This window comes from Fulmarus glacialis, unplaced genomic scaffold (assembly GCF_000690835.1).
Source record: "Fulmarus glacialis isolate BGI_N327 unplaced genomic scaffold, ASM69083v1 scaffold13015, whole genome shotgun sequence".
NCBI lineage: Eukaryota > Metazoa > Chordata > Aves > Procellariiformes > Procellariidae > Fulmarus > Fulmarus glacialis.
The window spans coordinates 16846-28188 of NW_009212388.1; the positions used below are offsets into that span (position 1 = coordinate 16846).

At 39.8% G+C, this 11343-nt stretch overlaps 1 protein-coding gene across 1 annotated transcript; it reads right to left on the reverse strand.

Annotated features, from left to right (window-relative positions):
• Positions 1 to 581: 581 nt before the first annotated feature.
• On the reverse strand, positions 582 to 11089 carry KIAA0319 (KIAA0319 ortholog; the record flags this gene model as incomplete). Its single annotated transcript, XM_009577872.1, has 8 exons — positions 582 to 760; positions 1615 to 1706; positions 3820 to 3910; positions 5332 to 5454; positions 6817 to 6959; positions 8264 to 8423; positions 9702 to 9840; positions 10938 to 11089. Coding segments are annotated over 8 exons (1079 nt in total), but the record flags the coding sequence as incomplete, so codon positions are not given.
• Positions 11090 to 11343: the final 254 nt, after the last annotated feature.

Genomic DNA, 11343 nt, shown 5'->3' on the forward strand with positions numbered 1-11343 from the left:
GACATTTCCATCTGATGAGCACTACGCTAGGAAAAGGAAGTCACAAAGCACAGTCAGATAAATACAATGCACTAAAAATGTTCTCTGTGTTCCACACCTGAACTGCAAATGAAGATGGAGCCTGTGGTCACATATTGCTCTCTATAGTTGTAAGGAAATTTACCTATATTGGCTTTCGCTGTTTTAGGTCAGCATCATAATCACACTCCTTCTCCGAGAGAGAGAGATGGGAGCACAGGACACGAATCTGTATGCATCTCAGTTACCACTGTTAGTAGCACAACAGCCCTGGCTAGTTTTGTAGCAGTGATACAGGAAAAAAGGCCTTCTGAAGTTCAGACAAACATTCAACATGGAACGTGCAAGAAATAAGATGTGCTTTTCCTTCTTCTTACAATGGTGACAAGAGTTAGCTGACCATCTAATCCTTCTTCCTTCCTTCCCCTAACTGTGCTAGAAATTCACCCTTTCATCTGCAATTAGTTGATATTTTAGGAAGCTTTCGGTTCTGGAAAAACAGAGGTGGGCCAACGTTTCAGATACGTTGGACCAGCGTGTTCTGTGCTTTTACCCTCATTCAGTTATCTGTCTTTGGAGCTGTAGCTGAAGGAAACTCCATTTCTGATGGATCCATTCATTAGGGTTTTAGGATTCTCTCTTTCAATCTTTTCCCTGCTGAAGATAGTGTCCTGATCACTGTCAAACTCTGACTCAGAGACCATCAGACTGGAGTTGTGTTCTGTACTTTTGTGTTTTATACCTGACAACAAAAAAGCAAAACAAGCTCATTAGAAAGGTTTCACTTTTTAGTAACAACTAACCATCCTCTCCTTTGCTGTGATACGAAAGATAAGTGAAAACATTCTCTGCAATCCAGCATAACAGTGTACACCACTGCCACCACCAATATAAAAACTGGCCTAGGAGGTATCATATACTATCAGGCAGACACTCTTCCGACTTCACTGCAGGCCCATCAGTTTATGGCTCTGAAATGTGAATATGTGTGTTTGAATTTAAATTAGATGCTCTTAGTACATAGCTAATGTACTTTTAATAGCTTGAATCTGGAAAGTAGTCTGTCCACTCAACTGATTAACAGGAGTGGCAAGGAAAGGTCATGGTTTCTACGGAAATGTTATGTCTGTCTTTCTAGGACAGCAATTTCTCAGAATGATTTTATTTCCTTGGATTCCAATATTCCCCCTGCTAAAAACTGAAACTTGGGTAAATCAAAATATATGTGAACAGAGGGTAGCAGCTGAAGTCCACTGATGTTTAACTGGGCACTTACGGACCAGGAGGGAACTGCTGCACAGCAATAAAAACAGCTCCAAATTAAAGTCTGTGCAGGGGAGGAGGGGTTATTACATGAAGAAAGTCTGTGGGACAATTAGATGTTCTAAATTAAGATTAACGAAGAGCAGTGGCTGAGCCCAAGGCCTCATGAAAGAAATGAAGTGTTTCTCCCTCAACCATTTCATTGTCTATGCTTGCCTCTGCCATTCCCAAACTTGTAGGCCAGCTTCTGGGCTCCTGACTGCAGGTGTCGATTCAAACACATTGACTGTAAGCTTGGTGGATGAGTTCCCAGCTGAAACAGATAGTGCTTACCATATTTGGGTCGTAGCTCCATTCTCTCCTGCTCATCTATGTTATCTAGGATGGTATATTTTGTTTTCTTTCTTATCTTTGTCCTCTTTCTGCTAAAAAGAAAGTTACCACAAAGATTTAGTTCTCACGTACACACATAAATCCGCTCCCCCTCCTTTTTCATACACATAGCTACATACCCCAATATACAGAACCTCATTGTACTTTCTCACCTCCACTTAAAAAGAGTTGTTCCATTTTATACCTGTATAAAGCAGCTGTACAATCTGGACCAGAGGGTATAATTTATTTTCTCTCTGATATACAAAGATGAAGAAAGTAAGAAAGATAGACTTGCTTTCCTAAGCGACAGGGGTTCAGTTTGTTCAATTTCAACATAGTAACTAGACACAAGGTAGACATATATCCATTTGTTTCCAAATAAATTTTCTGTAAGAATTGGTTAGTTCCTGATTTTTTTTTTTAACTGAGAGAATTTAAGTGGTGCTTGTCTATTTATGCTTACAGAGAAGACCAGACAAAAATGGAGATTGGCTCCCTCATATATTATGCAGGGACAAAGCCCTACTGGTCTGTAGGCAAATCCCCATCTGTTCTTTTTTCATTTATATCCTTCCCTAGCATCTGCTTCCACAATGCTGCAAACATCATCATCTCTATGTTAAGTTTCAGCTATTTGCAGCAGTTACTCATCTGCTCATTAATACAGAAGGAAAAGTCCTGGAGCTAGAGGAACACAGAATTGTTGTATTGGATGGAGAGGGAACAAAGGATTTCAGGGTAGAAGGAAGGGCATTCATGCATGAAACCAAGGGGGCACCTCCTAGAAGATGCTGTCACACCTCAGGCATTTTTCTGGACCTCTTTCTCATAACTTTGGAGGGGGGGTGGGTGGGTGGGACATGCCCTTTGTCAAGGCAAGGTCTGAAGAAGCACTCCCACCCAGATTGCATGGTTCACAGTGAAGGAGAAGCCACCTACTGCTCAGCTGACATTACAGCAATAGCCAGCCACTCAGCCTCCCCTCTACAGTCATCTAAAAAAATAGGAGTTCATTTGGCAACTCAACAAAGCCTTTAAATCCTCCAAAACTCCAGCCAAATCTTGGACTACAGTGTATCTTTTTCCTGTGGTTTCCACAAGGCAAAGGGCATCTCTTCCCATTCTGTCCTGTGCAGCATTTCCCTCCTCATTTTTACACGTATCTGTATCAATCAGCCTTTACTCTCTGGCACAAACCACATGAGGACAATGGACAGAAGCAGCTGAACTCCATAAACAATCCCTTTCTCATCAAATCCACACGAGCCTGTGAGGTCCACCCCATACTGTGGGGGTGGAGTGGGACACACTTCTATTTAAACCTATTCTACTATTTTATTCTACTAACAGCACTGTTCCTTTAATCATAAAAAGGAAATCAGTATCAACTCCCATGCATTTCAAACAGCATCCTTTACATGCTGCAAAGACACCCTAGAAAAAGTGGAAAATCCAGAAAGATTTTGATGGTGTTTCATTTTTGCTAATACCTGAACAAGCTATCTATTTGCTGGGCTTTTCAAGCAGCAACAAACACACTTGCTGTAGTGACAGAACTTGCAGGGCTTGTCACTTAAAAGAAAATTTCTTACCAGCTCGCTAGGAAAGACTGGAGGGGGGTGCAGAGAGGGAAATGACATACAATAGTAGGCAAAACTGTTTAAGGAAAGAGGAAGAAAGAAGTTTGCGTGACTGAGATCTCTGGAGTACTCCTTGCCTGTCAGCCAGATGCAGCCCACATGTTCACCCTTCCTGTCCAAGGGAGACACCAGGTTGGGAGCAGCTCCCTTCCCATGGCCTAGAACACTCCTACATCAGTGACCTTCAGGGCGTACCTCTTTTTTATCAGCACAGAGTACCTGGAGGACTCAGTGGGAGACCATGAAGATCTGCAGTATACTCTCAGCATTTTAACATAAATTACCTCTTAATATGAAGGATATCCAATATAGGCTTTTTGGTTTTCGAAATGCAGAAGAGCACAGAACCACAAACGGATACTCCTTTTTTCAATGAAAGTGTGTCTATACAAAAATAGCTACAGGAGGTTCCTCACATGTCTGAAAAGAGTTCAGTAGTTTAGTGCTAAGGACTGGACTAAAATGCGGCAGTTGTGTGCAGTTTTTGCATATACCCCATCAAAAAAAACCACAAATCATGTACCTTTTGCAGCAGCAGATGCAGAACCAGGCAAGCCCTACGATGACCACAATCAAAATAAAACCAGATACAGTCACATAGAGTATACTCCACTCTGAAAAAAGAAACACAACAGTGCTTTGTAAAGTAATATGAATAGAATAATTCCTAATACAACTCTATTAAAATAATCAATCCTGAGGAATGGAGAGTGGCAACAGGAACTTAGGAAAACTTAGCAGCTTCATATTATCAGAAGAATCCCTAAAAATTCTTAAGCTTCCAGACTGAAAGTGCATTTTTGAAAATTTTCTTCCACTCCAATACCTTCTACCATCCCAAGACACCTGAAGTCTATGTCGGAACTGTAAGTCAAGAGGGCATGGTTACCACCTCAGTTGTCATTCTCTAACTGAAATAAACGTGTGTACTCTGGGTCTGGCATTTTAGTAGTGCTTTAAAAGAGCAGCTGATTAGAGAAAGATCCTTCTACCTGCACACTTAAATTTGTAAATCCAGGAAAACCCGGGAAGGATACAGAGAGATGTGCAATAATGTGAACTCCAACATGTGTATACTCACTATTTCAGTGTTATTATTACACTATGGAACAGCACAGCATTAGGGCAGGGCTGCAGGAAGTCCCAGCCTCAGGCTTAAAACCTGCTGTCCTATTTTGGTTGGTCAATTAGTCTTCGCTCACTAACAGACAGACACATGGCCCATGGTTACTTAATGGCTTGTAGCAAGCTCCTTATAAATTTCTATAGCTTTACTTGAAGACTAGTGCATTGCTCAGCAAATGTCTCTAAGCCTGCACAGTACTAGGAGTTGAGCTTTATTTCAACTTAAGTAGAAGACAAACTTAGTTAAATTGAAACTATTAAATATTTGAAATAGAGAGGCTTAGCTGATATGTTAGGTGTGCCACAGAATATAGACATGATTAAGCTGGTGAAACTAAATTGCATTTCCCAGGTGCAACAGGCAAACTGAAAGAAACAATGAAATTAATCATGCTAAAAAGCTGAGGTTTTACAGGTGACTATATTGGTTAGTCCAGAACACTGGTGTTTTCTTTCCTTAGGTCAGATCATACTTCTGGCACAGAAACATCAACCACCCACTCAGAGAATCTAAGTTGTTGCATCTTTTTCAGCTTTGCAACGATCAGATGAATACTACTCAAAAGCTCTGCAACGCCCACGCTATTCAACAACCCTTCCAACTGCCCCCAAATTGTTGCAAGATCTCTCTCCCATGACAAAGTTTTCATGCTTTTCTCCTCAAATAGTGATACGTTTTAAAATTTAAACTGTTAAAATACTTTAAGTATAGGCTACTACTGTCAAGACATTATAATTTCAAGACTTTATTCAAATATATTTCTATAGAAAGATATTGCTGGGCTGGAAAACAGAGAGACTGTTTTAGTCTTCCCTCAGCTTCTACCTCCTAAGTACTCCCCATTCTGACAGCAAATAATCAACAGTCTCACAAGATTCTTGAAATACATCCCGCAACACCCAAACTCACCACAATTACTCTCTCCATCATTTAGATAACGATGAATCAAGTTTTCCATCCACAGCTGGTAGCAAATGCAGCGCTTTGTTATGGGGTCACAGTGTCCATGTCCAGAGCATTTTAAAAGACAGGCTAAGAACAAAACCAAACATAGGGTCAATTGTGTAAATGGACAACTTGTCACATATCCTCTTACTGTGAGACTAGGTGGGTGGTAAAACATCTACTTCATAACATTTTGATATTTTTTAAATCTCCCTTCCCTTTGGTGGTGTGTTAAATAGATTTACAGTTCAGCAGACAGCTGGCTGTGAAAAGAAAGATAAGAATATATCTTATGCATACAATATTGAAATTGTATGCAAGTCAAGAACAGTTTATTCTAACTAGAAATAAAAGATGAGTTAAAGTTGTGGAATTCAGACCTGCTCCTTTCTTTATGACATATTTGTAAGAACTTCTAAAGTACCTGAGAACTGAGGAATATCCACATTCTCAGGTACTAGAAGACAAGCATCATCCCAACAAACTAGTGTGTATTTTAGTATTTCAAAACTGAATTACAGCATCTGAGGCCAGAACATTTGCATACCTCATCTGTTTATAGTAGTAGCTATTGCTAGATCAATACATCATATCAGACTAACATAAAAAGTTACTCCCCTTAAAACTTAGAGTAACAGATTTGCTATGTCAAGAAAAATGTTAACGCATATTTTCAAGTGACATCTATGCATTTCAATAATTCAAGTACATTTACAATGGAACAGTCCTTTTCAACAGGTAAATAAAGACACAATTTACTACAGAATCAACTACTATTTTATTGCGAGAGCTTGCTCACTTTGTTTGCATTTGGATCCTGATTTTAAATTATGGAGAATTCATATCTGTAATATCTGAGTAACATAAAGGGTTCACATTACTAGTGAAATTTAAAATAGGCTTAGAAGTTCAAGCATCTTTTTGGGGAAAAGAAAAAGTTCATTATAAGAAACCCTGGCAGCCTGTCTATATTGCAAATATTAGAAGACTAGGTTATAATACAGTGATCACCTGACGTTTTGCCTGATGCAGACAAAACCAAGTTACATTACAAGCCTATTACTGAACACTAAAAACCCTAAAGGAACCAGAGATATGAAACTTTCTTATTATGGCTATATTAAGTTTTGTCCATCTTCCAACAAAAGATGGTATGAGTGGGGTATCTTTATCCTCATTCCCCAGGCCTTCCTGATGCAGACCAGATTAAGATGGGCTTTTGCCTGCTGTTACAGACAGTGTCTTTCAAAAGAACACAAGTAACCGGCACCAGTCTACCACAAGTAAACAAGCATTTTAAGTATTGTCTTCAACGTCATCTTTCGGAAAGCTACATCCAAGCCCAGACACCAGATGGCAGACAGAAGGCCTTCATGCACTGTTTCCAGGTGCTGTGTTAGCCAAATGCCTGCAAAGTTCCGAGATGAGCAAGCACGATCCAAAACATACCAGCTGTGTCAACCCGCAGGACTTTAAAAAGCAGAAAGTCAGCCTTCTCTTTCAAAAGCTGCACATGCAGAGTTCGCGAGACATCTGATGCCTTGATCACCTTGGAAGGATGCCCATTCTGCACGTAGAACACAACCGCGGTGCTGCAGAAAGAACAGCTAAGGTCATGACTGCTGTGAAAGATCACTTTTGTCAGGCATTCTGTTTACAGCTTTTGGTTTTGTTTGTTTCTGGAAAGCAAATGTCACCACTGATAAAGATTAGGGAACTCTGAACATGGATCAGTCAACTCCATCCAAATGCCACGGACTTCATTCTGAGCTGGGAGCACCAGCAGTTCTCTGGCTTCTCAGTTTCACAGAAGAAAGGTGAGGACAACAGCAAATATAATTCCCTCCTTGGTTTTCCTGACTCTGGCTTTAAGAGAAGTATGTATACATTTGCTTCCCCCACCCTCATCTAGAACCTGTCACAAAGCACTCTGAAGCAGTTTGAGTAACTTTCTGAAACTGAATTTAAAAGGAGGAAAAGTTCAGAAGCAAGGGAGCCAGAGAACTTCATGTGGGAGCCCTCCGCTCCCCCCGCTCCCTTTTTAAGTTGGGTGGCGTTGATCTCATCCTGTATCAGACACTTCAGGGAACATCTTTATCTGAAAACCAGTAATTGGAAGCTGTGATTAAAAATATCATAGCTATAAATGCTAGATTTTCCAAACTGTTTGTTTTTAAATTTTAAGAGGTTCCCTGAAAGCTAAAAAGACACCAAAATGGGTTTTAAATTACCAAGAAGTAATTTAAAGATAACTCATGTCAACAGGTTCTACCAATCATGCTGAGAAGTTTCTCTGGTTACGCACAGCCATCTCTACAGCAAGTAGAGGGGGTATTTCTACTTCAGAGTAAGATACCACACTTAGGAGTATCCACTGTGTAGTTTTCTCTGCAAAAAATGGGTTTTCATCACTAGTTACCTGGGAAAATGTTTATAAAATACTTAGAATATCAAAACCTTAGAGGAAGTAAAAGGGGAATAAACCAGGTTTGATCAGATACAGCTGGAACCTTATTCTGAAATACAATACTTGCTTCACTGTGAGAAAGTCCGTCTCACTCCATCCACCATTTGGGAAAAATAATAGCACTGTATGGAACAAAGACACTGAAATATATGCACATGCTTTCTTTAAAGGAATAAATAAAAAAAACTACACAGAGAATTTTTTTTTTTTTAAAAAAAAAACAAAACCACTTCAATTCTGAGCCTCCACAGAGGCTACTTCTTCAATTTTCTACTACAGTGGAAGAAATTCACCTTTTAAAGTATATACTGTTGAGAGCTACAGCACTTTTTTGTCATCTTAGAAAAGATTATTTTGCAACTAATTATGAGCTGTGAAAGAGTCAATGAAAATCACAATTCTTCCTGGCACAGCAGGATATCTTTGTACCTTATATCAGAGTAGGCTTGTATCTTCTGAACTTTGATATCTGAATCCAAAACATTCAACAATACAGCCAGCTGTCTCACCAGGGTGTCCTTCTGCTGCTCACTCAGCTGTCCCACTCCAACTTGCAGAATCAGCTCCACCAGACCACTCTTTTTGGGATCTGACAGAAGAAGAACATGCTATTCTTTCAGAGTCTGGCAAATATTTCAGTACCAACTGAAGACAACATGCAGTACTCAAAAGTATTTATTAATACTGTATTTTCCCTCATAAGACCCATATCCCTTATAACCCAACCCTGTTGTGTTCTTAGAAAAGTACTTAGCCTACATGTTCACATTCCCTCTGAAACAAACCTTGTGGGTCCTAAAATAGCAACCCAGCTTATCAGTTGAAAGAAAGCATTTTAGTGTGTACTTTAGTTCAGCATTAACACATATCTGTGCAGAACAGCAATTTCTGTTCCCCTAAATACTGCCATCTTAAGGTCAGAGGTAAGCACTAGGTGAGTCTAATTCTTAAGTTCCCTGCTAGTTATCTACTACTGGCTACCACCCAGGAAAAGGGAGGCAAAGATGGACTCATATGGTAGCATGCAAGACTGTGTGAGCAAGTCTAAATGAGGGTGGTCAATTTGAGAAATATCAAGTATGTTTACTTTCACAAACTGAGGGTTCTGTTAAATAATATTTGAACTTCTAGAGTGCCTTGCAAACAAAACAAGCTTCACAGATATCCAGTGAGAATCCTGAGCCAATTATTGTGACTACATTCAACAATAAAGTGAGCAACAGAAATAAAATCATTGTCCAGGAACCAGACAAACAAGAAATCTCTGACAAACTCAAGATTTCAGACTCGTTTCCTGAAACCTCATCTTATGCTTCCATCACATAGCCATTTATCCTGCATTTGAAAACAAGTCTATATACGAGCAATATCAAACCATGAAAAGACAATTTTAAAACCCCTGAAATTCTTCAAGGTTTGTTTTTGTCCTTCAGGATGAAAGAAGGAAAACAAGCATAAAAACACACTTCCAACCATCAAACACAATTGCAGCACTTATACCTAAACTTAATGCTCAGCTCCCATCTCTTTCCATTGGCCAAACTGATTAACAACCAGAAAAAAGAAACAAAAACCTACAATGAATGAAAAGCAACAAAAACCTAACGAAAATATTAACTAGGAAGTGATTTTTATTTATTTATGCTTCCAGTAAGGCAATGGTGTAATTGGTAGTCAAGAATCCTGACATGTCTTCTTCTAAAACACTCAGGCCTATTGAGAGAACAATAAGAAGGTAGGAAAAGAGAGACCCGTTTGCTTTGTGTTTTAACTTGAGAGAATCTTGTCAACATTGAAATAAACAAGTGAAAAGGAAAACAAAAGATGAGGTATTCACAACATATCGATGACCTTTTAATTGTCATACCAGGCCGCACTTCAACAGTTGCTGAATCAATATCTGAGTCTCCTTTAGCATCTGTCACTTTCAAATGAAACGTATAGGTTCCTTCCACCAGATTAGTTAGCTGCAGTACTGCCTCGTGGTCTGAGCCATGGATCACATCCTGCAAAAAAAAGGTACTGGGATGATTATACCCTCAGAAAGTTGCAGGTATGACTATCAAGTCAGGTATCTGGTACGACAGTGTGAGTTCTTGCTTTGGCTTTTGGGACAAATGGACCTACCCACAGTTTATAGCAGAGTAATGCAAATTTGGAAGTGGCAGTTAATGAGGATGTCTGCACAGCATGATATTTTCATTAAAAAAAATCCAGACAGAACAGCTGACATTCTCAAATACTCATCTGCTTGAAAATCTGAGACTGTTACATTATTATTTCTCAATTTTACTCCAATATCCTTAGCTGTTTTCTTAACTCCCAAATTATTTCCTTTCCTTGGAGTTCACGTATTTCCAACTATCATTTCTGCCAGCTATATTTCAGTTAAACCTCTTCAATTCTTCTCATACCCTCATGTGAATTGCTTCTAGAAGCTTTGTTATCATTTTTCTGATTCTCCTCTCCCAGTTCTTGCTGATTTGCCACTATCTTCCTGACTGCAAAGAGCTGTCCACAACACTTTGTGTGGATAGGCAAAAGAAATTATCAGTTTATCATGAGGTACTTCTGCTGTCTGCCCCCACGCAGAAAGCAGACTCCACTGCCCTAATGACCCAGGCTATTCACTGCACTCTGCCAGGCGATCTAGCGCCAAACACCATTTTTATCTTAAACTGCAAGTTTCGCCTCATCTGGTACCAGACATGATTTCTTAAGTCTTTATTGGTACTTCTTGTTCTCTCAGACCCTTCCTCCTTTGAAATATCTGGATTTCAGATGATATTTGTCTCAAACACATTAGCTTGGTACTATCACCAATTACATTTTGAGAGACACAACTTTATTCTTCTGTCTCGAGTCTTTCCCAACTAAGCCCACCCTGCTGCAGTCCTCTTACTTAGCTACCATATTCTATAGCTGTACTGAAAATATCACAAGCCCCTTGAACCAAAGCATTAGGGAGAGCAGGGGAGACAAGCCAGAAACAGACACCATGCCTCAGAGCATCTTATGAGTCGTACCCGCTTGTCCTGCTGCAGTGACACTACATGCAAAACGAGAGCTGAATTTGACTCATTACAACCTTCAAGAAACTTACCCCAGCTGCTGGGCTTTGGCCATCCCGAATCCACAAATACGACACAATCCCCTGGTCATCAGCAGACCTTGAGCCATCCAAGGCAATAGAGTTATTTGGAAGCACTAGAACATGCTTCCCACCAGCATGTGCTTGGGGTGGACTGTTGTTTTCTAGCCATAAAAGGAGGAGAAGGAGAAGGATTTGCTTTCAAAACATGCGAAATGTGACACGCCATTGCCAATACACCCACACTGCAATTCTCTACCTGATGATTACAGGCAGTAACAACAGAATCTCATGTCAAAGGTAGAGGGAAAGGATTCGTGGGTATACAGAATTTGGCTCTGGGATTATTACAACCTGACAAAAGCAGAGCTGCACCATGAGGAGAACACCAATAAGAGGCACCATCCAAAAACATCTT